Source organism: Drosophila subpulchrella, chromosome 3L (genome assembly GCF_014743375.2).
Source record: "Drosophila subpulchrella strain 33 F10 #4 breed RU33 chromosome 3L, RU_Dsub_v1.1 Primary Assembly, whole genome shotgun sequence".
Lineage (NCBI taxonomy): Eukaryota > Metazoa > Arthropoda > Insecta > Diptera > Drosophilidae > Drosophila > Drosophila subpulchrella.
In genome coordinates this window covers 9,276,299-9,298,229 of record NC_050612.1, presented here as the reverse complement: position 1 = coordinate 9,298,229, position 21,931 = coordinate 9,276,299, and the positions used below count along the sequence as shown (strand labels likewise).

At 41.3% G+C, this 21,931-nt stretch overlaps 1 protein-coding gene across 2 annotated transcripts; it reads left to right on the top strand.

The window, feature by feature from the left end:
* The first annotated feature begins 3,664 nt into the window (after positions 1 to 3,664).
* Positions 3,665 to 21,896, top strand: LOC119555099 (arginine kinase). 2 transcript variants are annotated; one of them, XM_037866316.1, is made up of 4 exons: positions 3,665 to 3,891; positions 5,113 to 5,166; positions 7,642 to 8,199; positions 20,354 to 21,896. In XM_037866316.1, exons 2-4 carry the CDS (start codon positions 5,123 to 5,125, stop codon positions 21,435 to 21,437), a joined length of 1,686 nt encoding a protein of 561 aa, XP_037722244.1. In that variant the 5' UTR covers positions 3,665 to 3,891; positions 5,113 to 5,122; the 3' UTR covers positions 21,438 to 21,896. The 2 variants fall into 2 exon arrangements, with proteins under 2 accessions (XP_037722244.1, XP_037722245.1); XM_037866317.1 differs by lacking the exons at positions 3,665 to 3,891; positions 5,113 to 5,166; positions 7,642 to 8,199 and adding an exon at positions 19,545 to 19,666.
* Positions 21,897 to 21,931: the final 35 nt, after the last annotated feature.

Here is a 21,931-nt window from a genome sequence, read left to right as displayed (position 1 = left end):
TACTTGCTCAAATCTAACAATCTAAACAAACAAAAAATCTATTGAAACAGAAGACTGAACGATAAAGAAAATCGCGACGAGGGTGTTGACTTCGTTGTCAGAGCAACGCGGAGGATGGCACTGGGTTTACTGGGACAAGCGGACGCAAACAGAATGCGATCTCAAGACAACTCTTACAACTATCCAATCGACCATCTATATTTGTATGTATCTATATATGTAACCAATGCATGTAATAATTTTTGTTATGAACTGCAATAGCGAATATTAATTTGTAAAAGCGAGTGCAATTGAAGAATGTATGTCAAAAACAGCTAAGCAGCAATTGTAACACGACCACAAAAATATGTAGACCGAAAACAGCGTCGGGGTTTGCCAGAGATTCGAAATCCGCTCCCTTAAATTTGTTATCAGACCTGTTTTTATGTGGCTGCACATTTAATTTAAGTCTAGTACGTACCAACACAACAACCAACACCAACAACAAATGTGATAAAAGTGTCATGCTGCTTCCAAGAACAACAGCCCGTGCAAAATGCGACCTAAGATGGTGCACGATTGAAGCAATGAAAACGCGGTAGTAAGCATTGGAAAGTCAGGGCCCGATTAATGGGAGTTATAGGTGATAAAAGCTCTATTCTATAGCTATCTTTCATACGATAAAGTGTCCTGTACAACTTATAGTCTTCTTAATTCTTTTTGTTCCTTAGTATCTGAACCTAGATCAAAACATCTATACCTCAAAGCGCATTACAAAATTTAAGTGTCAAATAGCTATAGAATAGAGCATAGTCTCTTAGATCGTTAGACCAGCCTTCATTAATCGCCAAGGGTCGTCAATCAATGTATTCATTCAATTACAATCAACGTAAATGAAAAGAAAGTATTAAGTTTTTCTGTTATACTAGAGTCACTTCCAACGCTGCTGTATATGAGTAACGTTCTTTTTGTATACTTACTACAAAAAATATATATATTTTATATGCCATTTATTGTATTTAAATTCGAAGAGACCGAAACCAATTTTGTAAACCATTCCACAAACAACAACAAGAAACCAATGCGATTTATGCTAACGTATGTACTAAACCAGTAGCAACACTGCAAGAAAAAGGGACAACAACCAAGTTTAAGATAAGTGTTGATCGAGAACAACAACCAGAAGCCAGCGTGTTAATATATGTATGTAGAGTATAGCCCGATGTCGATATTCAGGGGAACAACAAGTGCAATGACAGGGGCGAGGAGGAGGGGTATAGAAGAAAAGATAAGATACAGCCGTGCATTAACAACAATGTTTATATATGTATATGCAAGTTATGCTTAAAAGTTATAAGAGCAAAAGTGAAGAAAGCTGTGATATATCAAAATCCAAGAAAAAGGCAAACAACAACCGACAACAACACACAAACGATAACACCGACACATAAAACTACAGAACTACAGACAAGCCAATTCGAAACGTGTGCGACCAACAGAAGAATGTTAACAACCTTTCCAAAACTGAGAGCCAGGGGAAATGGAGAATGACCATCGGCAATGGCCAATGATAAGAATTCAATGCGAATTGTATAAGATCGAATCAGATCCACTAGTAGTTAGCTTAGCGGGATTACGAAGGATGAAGATGGGGAACCAAAGTTTTGAACCGAAGTGTTCGAGTGAAGCAAACAGCATGCGGAATATCTAATATATGGTATTCCAATCAGGAAGAAAAAGAGAGAAATCAAATGTTAAATTATATACCAATATGTAGTAAAACACACAATTAAGAAAAAAAATGTGCACATAGCTTTAAATATATGAAAGCAAACCTTTTATTTAAAGTCAATTTCCATTTGATTTGCCATGTTTATGATTTGTGCAAGATTTTAAAGCTTAAATATAAAACAAAAAGGCCAACGACCGTTTGTGTGGCATATGCAATATCATTACAGTTTAAGACAACCAACAAATATAAACCAATTAAAGCGTAGCAAACAAAATGCATTCAATTGAAAAAAAACCAATAAAAACGTTTGAGATTTAAAATAAAAAGGGGTTTTAAATTATGTCATAGAGGGGGTGGATTATTTTCGCTGCATACTTTGTGGGTGGTGTTATACAAGAGGCCAATGGAACCCGATTAAAAATAATAAAAGCGTAATGTCAACAAAAACAGACCACCCACGCTCGCAGGAACTTCCGCTGAGCAACGCAAGCGCTTCAGGATGTTGGGAGCTTTTCTCAGTCCTTGAACTTTTGACCTTGTTTTCTAGCAACCGCGGTTATGTAAGCAGCTGCACGTATCCGCGTTGTTATGCAACTTGTCCACGGATTCTGGGCGCGTGCCATTGCATTTTACCCCTTGCCTGTGGCTCTCAAACTGCAGCGGTTCCGTCGAGCGATAAGAGCCAATTAAGTGGGATTTGCAGAAAAGATAGCGTTGTTGAATGAATGACTGGACGGTACGTTCTTTTTTTGTTATCTGCATTTGCTTTCCTACGACAGACAACCGGCAAAAGGCGTCAGCAGCCCTTTTGTCCACAACATGTGATAGTTTTGGCCAGGGCCAACCGCTGCAGTCAGCCATTAGTATGGCTGATTATGCCACTTACAGCTGTGACTCGTCCAATGCATGTACAACTGTTCCCCAAAATTCTATTTTAAATGTTTCGTTTATTGATTAGGCAGCCTTTTGACCAGTTTCAGCTCGATTATTGACACATAGCGGCCGCATAGCGTAAGCGTATGAGTAACAACACGAAACGTACACGCAAATAAATATCCAAAGGAAGCACTGAAAAAAATTAGCTAACTTATTATTCTTAATTAAAAAAAATTTACCTGCAAACATTTTTTTAACACAGGAATGTATAATTGAATATTTGAAGGTAATTTAATATATATTTATTTATGTATACACATTGTTGCATACTTTCAGGCATAGTTTTAAGCGATTTGAAACCTTTTTAAGACTTTTTATTGAAAAAATAATTACTGAAACACCGAAATTAAATAATATAAAAAAATATATTACGAGATATTTAAGCTAGATTTAAATAGACCCAAGAAAACAAAATTAAATGATATTAAACTTGAAGAGCTGGAGGCCAATAGCTGCAATAGCTCATGCCCATTGATAGCATTTAGTTTAGAATTAATTGTTAGTATATATAAAAAACAAAAATTAATATTACGAGATACTTGAGATATTTATGGTTCTTTCTTTCTTAAATTATATAAAATCAGTTGATATTTTTTTCAAGGATAAGTTACTTACTGAAAGCAAAAAATATTGTATTATAAAAGTATATGCTACGAGATATTATTAGATAATATAGAATAGACTTTAATCAATGATAGTTTCAAGAAACCTTAAAAATTGAAAATTGGTTACACTTTCTTGCTATACCGTCACCATTACATAGGTATAATCTCTGGGTTTTCTCTAGTGTATCTGGCACAGAACCCGGGGGCCTGGTGGGGGACGAATCTCGTGAGAAAAGCTTCGTCGCAAGTGCAGCTAGGAAACATTGGCGTCGGCGTCGTCGCTCGCGAGCTCCCCGTTCTCTTCGGGGCTCTCTCATTCGAGTGCCGCCACAGCCGTAGTCTCGTCGCTTTTGCCGCCAGTTGAGCAGTCGATTTTCGCACGGAGCACGACAGTCGAAAAAATTGAAAGAATCATTCAACAGCAGGAGGGCCAGTCGAGAGAAAATTCATTTTGTACTTTTACTCCAAAATCAAACAACACAGTATCGAAGTCAGTCGCCGATATTTGACCAGCTGTGTGGCATTTAAACGAAACGAACCCTTTGATATACGAAAATAAAAACGAAGCAGAACCCTCCGGAACCAACCACTTGCAACTTTTTCTACACCGTTTTATTACCCAACAGAGGCACACAAAAGGTGAGTGCACGCAGAAGGGGTCACGTCATGCTGCAAGTCCCCAAGTTGTTTATTATGTGTGGCATGCTGCAAGAGTGAGTGTGCTGGGAATGAGTCTTACCACCCACCCATTCATCCACACACTCACATTCACATTCACATTCACATTCACCCACTCATTCGCTCAGTGTGACGTAACTGTCAGTGTGTGTGTGTCTACCATCTGAGATTGCTCATACGCCGCGTGTGCAAAAGAAAACAAACGCAGCCGGAGCTTCATGGCGAATTTCGGGTTGCTTTTGCTCAAATCCGTGGGATAAACAAAGCTCAGGGGTTGGCAAACAGTGCGGAAAATACACTCATAATTGATCGATGGCAGAGCGGTCTAAATTTAGAACCCTTTCGACCGTTGGGCGCCATCCGGTGCACAAAAAACACCCCTTTGCCCAAATTGATCTGCAGTGCACGGAAAAGAATTTAAATATTTCTAGAGATCAAGTTAAAAAAAAAATTAATTTAACAAAAAAACAATAACGAGTTAAACCAACTTAAGTTAAAAAATGTTATCTACAGAATTAAATTTGGTATTACCTAACTTGTTTACAAACATTTTTTATTTAATATGATTTTTACTTAAAGGCATTTTTGATTAAAAGATTGAAAAAATATTTTTTTCAAAATAAATTTCTTAAACCACAAAAGAAATAAATATAAAAATGTTGGTGCTCAGAACTTTTTTTTGCTTATCTTAAATCCCCTTTTTCTGAGTGCTTTGGCACATCTCTGGCCGAATGCCCAAAAGTCGCGACTTCACGTGCCTCGGCGCTCAACGTTCTGCGAATTTGGCATTCTGCATTTTGCATTCGTACATCCATGCGCGCTTTGTTTATAAATAAACCTTGAATAATGCCGGCACATTTTCCCTGCTGTCTTTTTGCTGGTGGTTCGCCGACTGTTTTTTTTTACATATTTTTTATCTCTATGTCTCGGGTGTTAATTGAGCTCTGACTCTCTGGAACTTACTTTTCTGATGAGCGAAGCGCTGGATTGAGTTTTTAGCATTGCCTGGCGGCGACGTCATTTGTTGCGCTTTTCGAGGTCGGTCGGTGAATCAGATTCAACAACAAGTGCATGCGGTGTGGAAATCGCCATTTATAGTGCAATCATTTCGTATAAATTAGCGGCCAAATGCTTTGAAATTCACCCAACTATTTACTCATTCGATTTTGTCTTATTTTTCAGCCAATACAAAATGTTCGCTTTGTGGTATTTAACATTTGCTGTCGATGAAATACGGTAAGTGCAAGGGGATTTTTCTACAGTTTTACAAGCACTGCGGGCCCACAGGGCGGATGAACTGTTTTTGGTGCCTACTTTTGGGCTATGTAGAGTGGGTGTTCATGTAGAATGCATGTAAATTTAGTTTTTGGAGGCGTGATATAATCCATTTAAGGATTATTTTTAGGAAATTAGTATGCGTTTTCTAAAATCGGATACAGGATATGGGAATTTCTAAAATGAAATTGAAATAAATGGACTATAAAACAATTATAAAATACTCAACTTAAATATTATAGACTGCTTCCCCCAAGAAACCCACCTTTTTTGCATTTCATAAATCTTGGCGATAACTTTTGTCGCAACTTCGGTCGCAATCATTGCAAAACCGATAATCTAATCAGGTCAGTTGACGAATTAGCCCAATCTAGCTCTCGATTTCCGCGCATGTCGTGGGATCGTTACGGACTGGAAGGTGCTAAATGTCACTATATAGTACAATCTCCCTGCATTTGGCAACAAAGTTAGTCATCTAACATTGTCACATGATGAACTATCTGGCCGTTTTCCACTCTTTATACTCCCCTATCTCGTCGAGCTCCCCCCAACAACCGGCTTTTGCGGCTCTAACTCTCATTCGTTGATAAGTGCAATCGGCTTACCAGCACATAGAAACCCTCTCTCATTTGCACATGTGCGAAACCAAATTCGCAAATTTTGGGCAAAAGAAAAAAGTAAATAAGCGTCCAGTTGTTATCTGCCGGCAATTAGCGTTATAACGAAAGTGATAATTGAAGTTTGGAGGGGTATTAGTATTTTCCGTTCTCATCCATACAGCCGGCGTTTTGGGCCGGTTTTTCGTGGTCTATGTGACGGGTGGAGCTCGTTTGTTTGCTTATCTATTTGCCGCACGGGTTTTTCGCTATAGCTATAGCTTTTGCCGACTTGGCCTACGTGACAAGAGAAATGACAGCGCCTCCTCGAGAAATGGGGGAGTGGAGAAAGTAATTTCGTAACTGGACTCGGGGAAATGGTCAATTTGTGCTTACAGTTCTAAATAACGATAGCTTGGGGGCATCAAAACATTACCAAATTTGGTTCTGACTGCCACGCCCTCGAATGGGCTAACGCCCCATATTATAATAAAATAAATAATTGACTCTATTACGTTGAATTCTATGGGAATAATATTTTCTTTTGGTTACTTTTCATTCTAACAGATGCTTGGTGCTTTTTAAGCAAATTCAGAAAGTTCTTTTAAATTTAAACTCAGTTTAAAATCCAGGGCCGTCGTAATTTAACATATCTAGTGTGACCCCATGTTCTACAACCATAGCAACAAAATAAATGTAATAAAATATATAAAAATATTATATAATACTAAAGGGAAAGGTTTTTCGTATTATTTTGTGATAAATAAATAAATAAATCCTTTTATTTTAAGATTGGTATCAAATTTAACATATAAGGCCAGGGCTGCACTAGTTTTAAAATGCAATTGGGTGTGGTCACACTGCTAGTCGCTTTCATTGTCCTTTTTACTTTTTTCATTCGTCAACAAAACGTAAGCCACCGTAAGTAAAAAAGGGAGACAGCCTCAGCGTAAGAGTCAGTGAAAAAGGGAGATGCAAGATGAGGTGAAAAAGGGAGATGTGCAAAAAACAAAACGTGTGGAAAAGTGTGACTGCGTAACGCCAAATTGGCTGGCAAAACGGATGCTAAAAGTTGGTATATACCGCATTGAAAGATTGAAAAAGAGATGTCCTACGGAGATCGTGACTTAGCTTTGATTTTCGATTAAATAAATTAAATAACCTCGTGTTCTGTTAAAACTAATTGCTATTTATTGGATTTCGACGGTGGGCGGTGCCTACAGTTAAAGGTGGGTAAAATAATTGTGCAACATTCAGAAAAAGTGCATTTACAATTGTTTCACGCTTCGCTGCTTTCGTTCTGGAAGTTTCTGGAAATTCGCAGTTGAAAAAGACGCTACAGTACCCATTGCTTAGATGCGATATGTGCTTATTGTATAGAATTTAATAAGAATTGCTAGAAATTCCACCCGTTTTATTCGTTTTGCAAACGTATTACATGAATAATAATGGAAGTAGTGTTAAATTCAGCAATTTTCTTATAAAATATGGTACAGTTGTCTTTGCTTACATGCGTTGCTCGACTATTTTAACTGTTTTTACTGAGAAGTCCAGAAAATTCGTAAGTCCATTAAATAATTTATTTACTTCCTTACTTTCCAAGTCATTAATAATTTACATTAGACATTGCTTGTATGAGCTAATGTCAGATAGTTTAAAGATGGTTACCGCCAAGTATAGAAAATGACTTGCGATTTTGATTCATTTTCCCTATAAATATCATGGTGTATGCAAACTACCTATTTACTTTTTATTTGCAGTCCACTTAAGTTGATTTGCTTTTCCAATTTGTTTTTTATTTATTCTTATTTTTGTTATCATTTTACCTTTTCATTTGTAGCAAACGTTTAGCTTGGTTATTTAGTTCTAACAAGCCTGCAGCGCCAGCGCTCGACGACAAGCCAGCGAATCCCGCCAAGGAATCTGCACCTGCTCCAGCTCCAAAACCCGCTGTAGTTCCTGCTCCAAAGCCAGAACCTCCGAAGCCTGCGCCCGTGGTAGCCAAACCCACACCGGTTCCAGTTCCTGCTGCAGCTCCAGTTCCCCCCAAGCAAGAGGCTCCTGCACCTGCTCCGAAACCCATACCGGAATCTGTGCCCGCACCCGTAGTTGCCCCGCCCAAGCCAACTCCTCCGCCAGCTAAACCCAGCAGTCCGCCCAAACAAGCCGACAAGATGCCCATCCCATTGCCCAAATCCCTGACGGAGGCCAACACCAATGGTCAAAATGGCAATGCAGCCAATGGTGGTGCGCCTGCAAATGTGGATGAGCGCATTTTCGGCATCCGAAAGGACGAGAAGGTGCTGCCGACGGCCAAGGATGCCACCAATGACTTCATTAAGGGTGAAACCAATGCCTTCATCCAGTCGATCAAGGAAGCGCAGCAGCTGGGCGAGCGGTAAGCATATAATCCTTCTGTTTTAAGTTTTATTTCTGTAATGGTTGAGTTTTTATACCCCTTGTAGACCAAAAAGAGTATATCGGTTTTATATTTATTTATGTAGTTATTGCTTACAGGTAGAAGGAAATACTTATAATATTTTTAAATTGCTACAATATAATGATTTTAAATAATATATATATCCTATATATGTATAACCTTCGAGATATTGGAAGCTAACTTCAATTCCAAATTCAGAATCTTCGGACTTTATATTAATGTTAGAGAAAGGTTTTTTGTACCCATTAATATTGTAGATAATATCCCATCTTAAAGATTTACTTGGTGTTATTGAAAATATAGGGGTAGGCGAGGGTAGGCTAAATCTATTGAAACAGAGGATTGAGCAGAAGGTATCTCATAGTTGGGATGCACTCGACTACAGCCATACTTCCTCTACTTATTTCTGTAATTTTTGAGTTTTTAAATTTGAATTTTCCGCATCTCCCATGGTGAGAAGTGGGTTCAATGCACTCGGGTGACTTCTTCTCGACGGGCGAAAATAGTTGCCATGCGGCAGAAAGACAACCGCTTGGCGACAACGGTGCAGCATCAGCAAATTCGTTGGATCATCATCATGACGACGATGATGGCTATGGGTGGAGACCACAATTTGCTGTTATTTTTGTCTCATGTTCTCTGCTTGGGCGGACAGCTCGGCTCACATGGCGTCGACTCTTTGGGATCTGGTGCTGCATGCGCAGTCTACGGTTTATTTATGAACTCAAACTTCTCCATGTGTTCGGTCTCCGCTTCCTCTAATTGCGCACAATTGATTTTCCATTAATATTAATCGGAGACAAACCTTGGGGCACGCAAGCCCGGCCAACTTGCACTTGTCCTTGCCCAGGTGTTCAAGGATCGCTGGGTCGGACTGCTAGGCAGGTATACTAGTTTTTGGCAAACTGCCCAAGTGAAATGGAAATGGAATTGGTAATGATGTGCCGCTGACGGACCATTATGAGACCTGTCGCGTCGCTGTAGTCAGGTCACATGATCTCCCCCATGCAAAGTTTATTTATACTTGGAAACGCAGCACAGTCTGGCTGCTGTGCGGCGACAATGTACACACATCGCACTAGGTTTCATTGTTCATATGCAGCAAATTGGCCCGGCAGCAGAGCAATATTTGCCTCCTGCTGCGGAGGGATCCCATTTTAGCCTGGCGTCATGCCTCATATCTGATCCGCCTTTGGGCCCTCTTTCATAATGCCCCCTCCTCCTGATGGACAGAGGTCTTCATTTAGGTGTCTTGTTTGATGTGCCCCCTTATACATATATATATATACCTATACCTACTATACATATGTACGGATATGTATTTTAAGCAATTGGCTCGCGTCTGTACAAAAAATTGCTTTTGGCAAGCGTCGCTTTTGATGTTCTGCCAAAATATTGTTTAGCAAACAAAAGGCAAGAGCCGAAAACACACATGAAAAGTTGACAACACGAACAGAGCTTTTAGCATATATGAGAACTGGGTTCTATAGCTTATGATCTGTTGCAATCCACGGATAATTAGCTACTGCTAGTGCTAGAGCACCTCCCCAATTCTATCCCAATTTTAAGCAGTAATTTCACAGCTAATTGCCCGGATAGCGGCCACTGGGCATAAGGTTGGGCTCGTGCTTGGCTGGCCGCAAATTGAACTAATTAATAACACATATTTCAAATGGTTTACTCATTTCGACTTTCGTTTTTTGCAGCCCCCCAAACATTAGCGCTCCATTCTCGATCGCTGGCCTCCAGAGGGGCCTCGCAATCAGTCAATGACTAAATGTTTTCATAAACATTGCCAGACATTCATATGTTCGAGAATGTTATGCAAGATTATTCCAATTCGTCAGATGTGCGGATAAAGATCGCGTATGGGGTTGCTTAGTGTGTAAGCCGCCGCATCTGGGGAATCAAGCGGGACTAAGCTCATTGTGGGCTCGTCAGAGTCTACCCCCAGCTAAAATACTTATATATCAAAAGATATATTCACAGTTGTGCTTGAAATAAAAGTACTGAGAACTAGGACTGCTTGGGACAAAGAATTCAAACCAGTTTAATATTGTAAAGCAATCTTAATAGTGAAAATCGTAGAAAGTTATTACAACTTTTAATGTTTCCATAAAGCTTATTATCACAAATCCATTGCATGGAATATTCCTATTGTAATCTCATTTTAGGGAGAGATCTATCATTTTGACCCGGTCTGTCCGTTCTATACCCTATATGCTAAGTGCTTTCTCAACTGTGTGTCAACAGTAACGGAATCGCCAGTGGCAGCTATTGTATCTACATATCCGCGAGCTTGTTTCGCAAGCTTTTCAAGGTCAGCCCCGTATAGTATATGCCATTTCGCTTTTCCCCCACTTGTTAGTTGGGGGCTTAGATCCATTGTTCTATGCGAAATCCTACACGGCACCAGCCCCCAAAGGCTGCCGGCTGGTTGTCGATGGGTTGCCTGCTCGGTGGTTAGAAGCCTTTATGGGATGGAAAAGCTGCTGGGAGCATTTACGTAATCTCAGCGCCACTTGACGGCAGCAATTGAAAATGAAAAGGAAAACAGGCCCGGTTGAAGTGACAGCAGCTACCAAAGCGAAAAATTGAAAATGTCCAAAAGATTCCAAGGCGAAAGCACAGGCGACAACATTTCTGGATTATATAAGCGTCCTGCTGTCGCCTGGCATCCGCTAAATATGTATCAAATATTAATCTGCACATATTTTTTGAACGTATATAATTTGATTGTTGGAATGGCGGTTTTATATGTATTTTTAATGGCCGCCCGTGGAAAATCCGTGTGCCGATGAAAAGCAAAAGTTCTGTTGTTTTTCAAAAAAACAACGCACGTAGACAGATGGGTTAGGTATCGTATATATCTTCCGATGTTTGCTGCGCGTTGCATAAATTTCGTTGGCAACTTTTCAAATATTTTCCCTCAGTTTTTATCTAGTAACAAATGAATATGTTCTTTTCGATGATGTGTACCTTAGGCTTTTGTATGTATGGGTTAACCAAAAGAACCGAGAATTCAATATCAAGTTCAAGACTTTTGTTAAAGATTGTGTAAACGATTATATTCGATGTGTTTATTTGTTTGAAATGAGGGAAGAAGAAACCGGGGGGATTGGTACAAAATAGGTATTTGTATATCAAAATTGTGTAATGGATATTTTAGTTGGCACATCTATCTGTAGAATCTATCACAGCTCCCCCAATTTTGTTTAAATCTTTTACATTTAGCAGCACAACATATTTCATTTTATACTGCGGTATTAGTGCCAAAATTTATAACGGCTAGGTTTTGTTTTCTTTCTATCTGGCCAAAAACAACAGATTTTTTTCTTATAGAAGGTGTGCATATAAATGAAATATATCGCTATTTTCGTTACAGTCGATTTGTTGGATGAAAATGTAAAGTTAAGAAAGGTTCTTTAGTAAATATTTAATATTAACAATTCCGTTTGAAATCTTCGAAGCAGTAGTTTTATTCAAGTAGTAAATACTGATAAACATTTTAAGTTATGCAAGTTCGGATGAATTTTGTCATTAGCTCAAACAATTTGCCTTCTCGGCTAGTTTGCTTCGGATGTTTATTCACCACTTAAAGCTCGGATCTTGTGAGCCGAGCTCCATCCCGAATATTTGAGGTTCTCATGGAGGGAGTGACTGTTTACTGGTGCAATTGTGCCACTTGCCTTGATTACTTTCAACGCATATCGCACCATATCATATCATTCTGTGCGCTGTCGGCGAATTCTAGTCATAATTAAGCGATGAGGCCGCTCCTTCGGCCTGTGGTTGTGTGAGTGTGTGTCGCACACCCACCGAGTGCACCACAAACACATGCACACACTCAATATTTTTTGATTTGCGGCTGCAAGAAGTCGGTGCTCCTCTTGGACCTCTCGCTCCTACATTCGCATGGAGCAATGCAGTTTTCTAGCTGTTTGCGAGCCGAACACTTTCCTTTTCTTTCTTTGGCGGATAAGCTCTCTTCCGCTGTGCGTGTGTGCGAGAGAGCTTTACTTTCTGCTTTTTAGTCATACGTCACGTCCTACGTCAATCGTCGGGGGCTACCAATAGGCACTCTCTGTAGGGGCACTGAAAAAAAAGGATTAAATATTTAGGTATATATATTCATGCCACTTATTTTTACCAAGTTAAGGAGGTGGGAAACTCTATATACTTTTAGAAATTTTGAACATTTGTGATGGTATTAAACATAAGGTCCTAAGATTTGTGATAGATTAATAATTTTCAAGTAATATGCATTAGCCTAAAAAAGTTTACACAATTCATGGGACAGGGGTGGTATTTGTTTGTTGTTATTATAACGTACCCTTTAATACCTAACCTTACGTCAACATTTTGATAATAAACCTCGAATATCCTAAGTCACAAATTGATATGGTGATAAATATATAGTTTTTGTGAAACTTAATTGATTAGGAGATTTAAAAAATAAAAAAAATTTAATAATAATTATTTATTTATTTATATTCTGGTTTTGGGACAATTGCAAATTGCCACCAACCACTTATTCTAGCTAAAGCTACTGGGCCTTAAGCTAGTCTAATCATAAATAAATTTGGGAAATAAAAAAAAAAAAAAATAAAAAAAAAATGTTTACCATTTCGGACATATTAAAAAATGGTAAACATTCTAGGAACGGAAAAATAATGTTTAAAAAATATAACAAAAAACGTTTTAATAACAATTTAATGTAATACCAAGTTGTTTTTCCCTGTGCATGCCACAGTGCCGGCAGAGAAGCCAGGAGGCAGGCTTCTTCCCACACACACATACACAAAGCGGGCCGCAGCTTTTGCTCTCTTTGAATTTAGTATCTGTGAGAATGTTCGTGTTCATGTAGTTTGAAAGTGAAAGAAGGAAGGGTGGCCTCTGCCGCGGCCGCAGTCGCTGCCTCTGCCAGCGCTGGCGCTTCTGAAGCACCGACTGCAGTCAGTTGGGTTAAAGAACAGAATATTCCGATCATTGTAACGTTGGACGTTGAATTCTACGGTTGCAAAGGTGAGCCGTTCTCCAAAGATAATAATTGCAAGTGAAATTTCTGCCGTTCAAGTATCTCACAGATACAGTGCAAAAGTCTTAGATTTTAATCTTTAGTTTAAACGTTTTGTGGCACCTAAAAGTTAATCGGCAACCAATATAAGTGAATTAATAGTTAAATATAAGCTCCTAGTACACAATCTCAAACTGCTTTTAGAATTTAATATTTCGGTTTTGTGGCAAATGAAAATTAAATTTCCCCCATTTTGGCTTTTTTAAACAGTGAACGGCTCTTAAATTTCCATTACTTATTTTATAGGGGTTTGTATACATTTCGCCGTTAAATAACCATTAAATAGAGTGAATTGATTTTAATTTGTATCCTTAATGGCAATAAGATTGTGTGTTCTTTCTTGAGACTACATTTTGTATATGTAATTTAATTTAATGGGTGAATAAAATCTTTAGTTCTTTGCTTTTTGCAAAATTATTTCAAACCAAAAAGTGCAAACATGTGAATCTTCTAGAAGTAAATGGAAACTAAAAGATAAATTTATATTTAAAAGTTCCACTTTAATAATTTTATCATTTTGTTTTAGGTATTTAATTTAATTAAATTTTCCTACATTTTTTGTAATTCTTGACCCAACTAAAATCAATTTAATTTACATTAAAATTAACTTAATTAACTTCAAGATGTTTATTTTTCTGTAAACCATTTTTTGGCAAGTGAAAATTTAATATTCCATGCATAAAAGAAATTATTAAGTAACATATTCCACTACGTGAGCTGGTCGATGAGCTTGTGTTAAATTTTCACATCCCCGGTTGAGTCATGCAATGCATTTTTGCAAACCGAAAACCGGTTACCGGCGAAAAGAAATTTATACGGGCGGCTATAGGCAATAAAGCTTTAAGTTTATAGTAATGCAGTTTGAGATTCTTTTTTTTTTTTTTTTTTTGCAATTCGCCAGTCGGCAGCAGAAACTTGTTTGGTTTGGCCCTGCTGTCACGGTCTGGCAGCCGCTGACGATCCGTCCGTCTGCCGCATTTGTATACCATTTAGTTGTGCAATTTTTTTGCGGCCAAATGCCAATGAACGGAGGAGGACTGTACCGCTTGCCAAGTGCATTGGATGGACAAAAGGGGGCTCGATGTTTGCGGGGGGCTGCAGTTTAAGGTCGGGCGTTCGTTGGCACTTAGAAAGTATCTATATAGCGTGTTCCTGTATCGATTTCGATAAGATATTGGCCCGTGTTAATACCGTTCAAACTAAACTGAATGATAGATAAGAGGCGACAAAACGCACATTCAGTTAGCACTTTGCGGGCTTCTTTGGTTTACTTTTTATTTCTCCCTCTTTTATTTTCCACTCCTTGAACTTGCCCACAAACGGCGGCTATAAATAAGAAAAAGTTCTTAGTCGGCAATAAAAAACGTTCATTTTCGCGGTCAATGCCAGGCGGATTGCATAATCACTGATAGGAATTTTATCTATATACTTAAGGCAATTAAACCTAGTAATGCTGGGCCAGCAGAAATCAGGGCAACGCCAATACCAAAACGACAATTATATAATGGGCCAGTTTTAGAGGCACTGGGCACGTCCGATCGAATTTACCCGGCCAAATTTAGTTCGGGTTGATATAATGCCGGCTGCTATAAATACAACCCCGCCAAAGCAAATAAGCAAAACAAAAGCAAAGCACAGGCACACACCGGGGGATACAGATGGATAGGGTGGCCATATAGGTAGGCCATACCATAGGTACCTCCTGGGCACACGAAATTTCCAAAGGAATATCATATAGGGTGAGCAGCTGACAAGTTTACGCGGGGTCTCTTTGTATATGAATTGGGCTTTTTGTATATCATACACTTTGTTATATTCAGCAAACAAATCGCGCAATTTGTTGTACAAATTGTTTGCCCCTGTTTATTTTTCTATCTATTTTTCTTTTCCACTGGCACGTTGCTGTTAATTATTCAATTGAGATCCATTAAAGCGCTCGTCTGAATAAGAACGGAAAAGGCAGAGTCGGAAAAAATCGAGCGAGGAGCCCGACGGCCCCGATTAACTTGTCACAAAGCTGGAAAAACCGCATTTCCCGTAGTCTAGATAGTTAACTGGGTAACGCTTCCATTTTCCCTGGCCAAACAAAGGGTTGCAGGTTGCATAATCAAAGCTGAGCTGGGTTGGGTTGGGTTGGGTTCTTTGGCTAGACAGGAAATGGAATCGCACACACATAAATCATTTGAGGGCGCGGGAGAGCTGCTCCCCCGACAGAGTGCCATCCAATCAATTTCGAACAACACCAAGCCGATTTGCCTCGCAATTCATTTAGCCAGTGAATAAACAAATATTTGGAATATCTAAAATTTCAGCAAAAACGTAAACAAATCGAGCAGTTCAAGTTCTGTCGAAAGAGAAGGCTATCCAATATTTTCGAAGCTACTGTTACTGAATGAAACAGAGCTTTTTAGGCCCTCTCTTCAGGAACTTGTCAAGGACTTTTGGGCGGTAAAAGCTTTCTGTAAAAAAGGGGCCTACCCTTAAGGGAAAGTTTTACTATTCACTTTTTATTCATTTTTACATGGAAGTAAAAGCTTGGTAACTTTCTGTAGAAAGTAATATTCATTTTACTTCCTAGTAATGTAGAAAAAGGGCTAGATGGCGCCACACACTCATGTAGAACAAATGTAGCAAGAAATTTTATTTTGGAATTCTTCGCCTACATAAAAAAAATTTAAATGAATTTTTCAACTATTCGTTCTGATTTATTTTGAGTTACCCACACCCCTAAATCTTGCAGATATCCCACAATATATGCATCCTACTTATAACCCTTTGCATCTTCTATATCTTAATGAAGCCTCGTCTGATTTTCGCTGATTGTCTTCCCAGACAGCGCAAATTTAAATCAACGACATCCGGATGGTGACTGCAGCAAATAATTTTTTTCGCCACTTGCTGCTGTGCAAAGATATTTTTTCCTCATCTTCAGCAGTTTATACATATAAATGTGTATATGCTTATATTTCTCTGCAGTCCGCCTAATTGAGTGTGAGCTGCTTTGACGTTTTGCCAAAATAATTTTAATTAAATTAGGACCGCAAGAGAAAAAAGTAGGGAGTGATGAGGGGAATCTCATCAGTAAATGCGGGTGACCAGCAGCCCTAATATATATTACCCATCTATCCCTGACTCACCCCTAATAACCCGCACCCCTATCCCCTATTTGGCCAGATATTTATTAATAAGAGCTTTATGTCGAATTCATGTCGCAGCCAGCAATATTATTGGCAGAATGCTGCTGGCTGGAATTATTGCCTAGGGAGAGCGGACTGCCGTGGCCATGTCCATGTCCAGATTCAATTAGTGTCGAAATGAGTGTGTGAATGAATGTTGGGCCGCACTCATTTGGCTGGGTTATCAGCTATGGCCCAAACTTTCCATTCCCCTTATCAAATCCGATGGTGACCAGTTTTGGAGTGACTGCCCGCCGTTCCCAATTTCCCGTTGCAGTCGCTCACGTCGGCCAATTTCCCGAAAATAAAAAAAAGCATAAAACATTTCGAATTATTTTCGTACACTTGCCAATTTCTTTGTGCAATCGACTGGCCAAAATCGCAATTAACGAAGGCAACTATTGCAGCGATTTCTCGGGTGAACGACCAGACCAGTCCGTTGGCCATAAACTTACCCACTGCACTAGCCGTTTGCCAATTTCCCCACATTTGATTGCAATATCTATTGCTTTATATATGTATTACCATAAGATGTGATGGCCAAAACAAGCACTTGTGCTTTGGAGAACTGAATTATTTGCTCAAATCCCGGTCTGTAGGCTTATCTTATCAGGATTTCTAATTTGGAAATGATCATAGCTGTTTACAATTCGAAGTTTAGAGCTTATCAACTGCTGGCTTATCTGGTTAACTCTCCTGGCCAATAGATACACTACTCTCTGGCCTCTCACCAGCTCTCTTTCTCCAGCTCCAGGTGAATTGGCATATGCCTACCGGCAGTCGCGGATTTTCGCTGGCCATTCGCGAATTGTTGCTAAGCCTTGACGGTTGCAAAAAATCCGTGCGTGATATTGTTATAAAACGAAGGCTCTAAGTAGCTCTTAACCGAATACAAAATCCAAATCTAATAAAAACGACTTGGTGACGCGTGTGTGATTAGAGCCACCCCGAAAATGTGCTAGAGCTGCTCGGCTGATCCTGCCTGGGGCTTATCCCATCCTTGTGTTATGTTCTCAACCCCTAAAAAGAATTAAAATCCCTGGTCTGTCCGGTGCTCATCAAGGGTTATATAATGAAATCAGTTTTTTTTTCTATTGTGCGTCAGCTTAATTTGATTTGCTTTGGCATGGCTTTTAAGTGCCGAACAGGGTTTTTTTTCTCCTTCATTATGTTTGTATACTCCAGTTTCGGTTTGCCTGTCTATCAGGGCCGGCACTTGAGTTAATTGATTAGTTTCAACGCCTTCCAGACAGGCCAATAAGTCATTACTATTATCTGGCATGATTTGGAGCCACTTAAAACTGAGAAGTTGCCAACTGACGCCCCCTTTGGTTTGCTTGATTTGGGTTTCTTTGGGTACATTGCAATTCGCAAAGCCCCCGCTATCTTTACGAGGCATTAACAAGCCCCAGATTACTCATGTGGAGTGGCTGGAAAACGACTCATATGACTCCCAAATGGTGTAGAAATTTCCACACCGAATCAATAAACACTTGCCATAACGAGGGGGTACTACCAGTTAAAATTGCAAATTGTTTTCCATTCGCAATCAATATTTACAGAGGCACAGCCAAGTGGCAGGAAAAGTAAGTGATCGGCTGCGATTACTCACTGCCCTCCACTGGGTAATTGAAGCTGCAAATGAAATTAGCCAAAACAAAACAAAAGACTGGCTGGGGATCGTAAATGCAATTTTTATTTTCTCAACTTAATGTGCATTAGACATGCAATGAGTGTTTGGGTGATGAGAAATTGGAACCAGTTCCCCAGTTGACTCTCAAGTTCGATACGAACCCGCCGCAATGGGTTAATTCTCAGGGCCCAAGTGCCCGTGTCCTTGTCCTGGGAAACCAGCAAGCTGTCTGTGATTTCCATTTGCCGAGTAATTGATTTTTTTTCTTCGCACACTTAAGAGGGGTTTGTTAAGGTATAGGATAGGGTTCCTGTCATTACCAGAGCACATTTCACACTCCAGTCCGACACTTGAAGTTGACTTGACCGCCCGGGTGGGCTGGAGGCTCAACAATTTCCAGCTGCCAGTCGCGTGCTATAAACTTTATTGATTCGGAGGGCGGGGAGGGGGAACGGAATGGGTGGTTGGTGGTGGGTCCAGCGCATCGTGTAAATATATCCTTCCGCATTATGTTGCCGCTCATCCGGCAACAGTTTGGGCCGGCGCCTGCGGGTAGGCAGTGCTGCTGCTGCTGCTACTTCAACCCTCCAACCTCCGGGATCCGAACCTCCCCGAAATAACCGAAAAATATACTACTTCGATTGAGAGCGCACTCCGCTTCTCCGCTCGAAACTCCGGCTAAAACTCTCCCAGCTGAGCGCTGAATGCGGCGGCCCAATAATGCCGGCGATAAAGTCTGCGGGTCCTTGGGTGCGACGGCTCTCAGTTCCTTTCGATTTGCCGATTCGGTTTGTTCGTCCTCTGCCGATTGTCCCACGAGCCAAAGGCGCGCGCTAAAATATATCCTGAAGAGCAGGATATATGGCCGAGCAGCTCCAGTAGTCAGCCAGCCGAGCAGCAGTCAGCAAGTCCTTTGCTCCCCCAAAAAATAGCAACGCGTAGTGTTTGTTTAGTGTAGTATACATTTGGGCGCGGCAGCAGCGAAAACCAAACTCGCAGGAGTCTCTCGATATAAAATAATAAAAAATAAAAAGGATAAAGATAAAATTGTTGCGTCCGACATTTTGATACCAACGAAGAAGACCACCATTTAAAAAATATAATATACTGAAACGAGAACCAATCAATCCAATCACCGAAAATCAAAAGCAATAGCGTTAAGGCTGTCTGAGAAAAGAGAGTGTGCGTGTGTGTGGTGTGTTGCGGAAAAGGGATCCCCCATATAGAGATCCTTTTTTGAAGAGCTAAAGCTGCATTGTGATTTCATTTTACCTGCAAGAGCAACCAAACAAACGAAGATTGGTGTTTTTTGTTCTATATACAAAACAAATCACCATCACCGACTTTGTGACCAAGCCAACGCCAAATTTTTAAACGTTTTTTGAAAACTTTACACCAAACTCTACAACAAAAAAACCAAACCACACGTGAAATGGGTCTCTGCGCCTCCAAGGACAAGAAGGAGAAGGTGATCGAGGGCGAGGTGGCCAACGGTGAACCCAATGGCACCGCCACCGCAGCCGGAGCTGGAGGAGATGGGTGTGTATCCCGGGGTTCCGGGACTTTTTAGTTACATTCGTCCTACGACTCCTAGAACGGAGTTGTCTGTATATCCTAATGGGTGGTTGGGAGGGTGAAGGGTAATCGCTGACGTCATGCGTGTGTGCAAGTGCGTGAGCTCTCTGTCTCTGCAAAGCGCCCAAAAATAGTGCCATAAAAAAATTATTATTGCCCTGGTCCTTTGGTTTTGTCCAGGACTTTGGCTGGGTCGCCATGTTGTTGTAGTGCGCATGTCCTTCGCCGAGGCGGGAGGGGAAAAGTATAGTGTGTGCCGTCGATTTGCGTATTCAGCGGCAGCCGGCAAAATTTTATAGTCAGTCAGTATAGCCACCACCAAAAGCAGGACAAAACCAGCCACCACCACTACGAAAAAGGGGCGTTGTGGGCTCAGGAGGTGATGGGTGGGCATCGGTGGGTATATGTGGCAGTCGCGTGCCACAGAACCAAGTCGGGTATGAGCACATGGCCATAACCCGAAACTAATTGCGGGGCAAATAGGCCGGAATTGAGTTGAAAACAGAAAACAGAAACGGCAAAACATGTTGCCGACTTTTGGGCGCCACAAAACGAAGATAGCCAGCCCCATAGCAATAAAAACTTGAACTACCGCCCCAGCCACGCCCTTTTACTAATGGTCAACTCCCCACCATTTTCTCTTCCTTTCAGCAAACAAGACACCATGGTTGATGCCGCTGTTCTCGCTAAACTGGAGGAGGGTTACGCCAAGCTGGCTGCCTCCGACTCCAAGTCGCTGTTGAAGAAGTACCTGACCAAGGAGGTCTTCGACAACCTGAAGAACAAGGTCACGCCCACCTTCAAGTCGACCCTGCTGGATGTGATCCAGTCCGGCCTGGAGAACCACGACTCCGGCGTGGGCATCTACGCCCCCGATGCCGAGTCCTACACAGTGTTCGCTGACCTGTTCGACCCCATCATCGAGGACTACCATGGTGGCTTCAAGAAGACCGACAAGCACCCGGCCTCCAACTTCGGTGATGTGGCCACCTTCGGCAACGTTGACCCCACCAACGAGTACGTGATCTCCACTCGCGTGCGTTGCGGTCGCTCCATGCAGGGCTACCCCTTCAACCCCTGTCTGACCGAGGCCCAGTACAAGGAGATGGAGGGCAAGGTCAGCAGCACCCTGTCCGGTCTGGACGGCGAGCTGAAGGGCAAGTTCTACCCCTTGACTGGCATGGAGAAGGCCGTCCAGCAGCAGCTGATCGACGATCACTTCCTGTTCAAGGAGGGCGACCGTTTCCTGCAGGCCGCCAACGCCTGCCGCTACTGGCCCAGCGGCCGTGGCATCTACCACAACGATGCCAAGACCTTCCTGGTCTGGTGCAACGAGGAGGACCATCTCCGCATCATCTCCATGCAGCAGGGCGGTGATCTGGGCCAGATCTACAAGCGTCTGGTGACCGCCGTCAACGAGATCGAGAAGCGTGTGCCCTTCAGCCACGATGACCGTCTCGGCTTCCTGACCTTCTGCCCCACCAACCTGGGTACCACCATCCGTGCCTCCGTGCACATCAAGGTGCCCAAGCTGGCCTCCAACAAGGCCAAGCTGGAGGAGGTTGCCGCCAAGTACAACCTGCAGGTGCGCGGAACCCGCGGTGAGCACACCGAGGCCGAGGGCGGTGTCTACGACATCTCCAACAAGCGTCGCATGGGTCTGACCGAATTCGATGCCGTCAAGGAGATGTACGATGGCATCACCGAGCTGATCAAGCTCGAGAAGAGCCTGTAAATTGCCCGCCAACCGCCGAGCATCGTCCCCCCGCCTGGTCAGGCATCCTTCGGAGCCCAACATCCATCTGAAGGAGCCACTAGATCGGGGCACACGCAACAATCAACAACAAGAAGAACAACAGCAACACTTAGAAATCTTCGGCTCGTCCGTCTTGTCGCTTTTGGGCGGTACGGGCTGCAAAAAAGTCTAGTTTGTAGCTATGGTGTGGAGCTGCTGTCCCAGCCTCTGGCGACCTTCGGCATTTTCGTATACTTTGAGGGTTGCGGGCGCAGGCAGCGATCCCATCTTGCAACACCACCACCACCCACAGCAGCAACAACAACAAAGGATAACTATTTGACAGAAAACATTTGCTTAATTACAACCAAACAATGTAAAACATTTTGACATCTGTGTCAAGCAAAAACAAAAAAAGGAACTTTAAATACTTTTATTTTAAGTCTTAAGTTTATAAAAGAATTAAAATTATTAAAAAATAATAAAAAAAAATA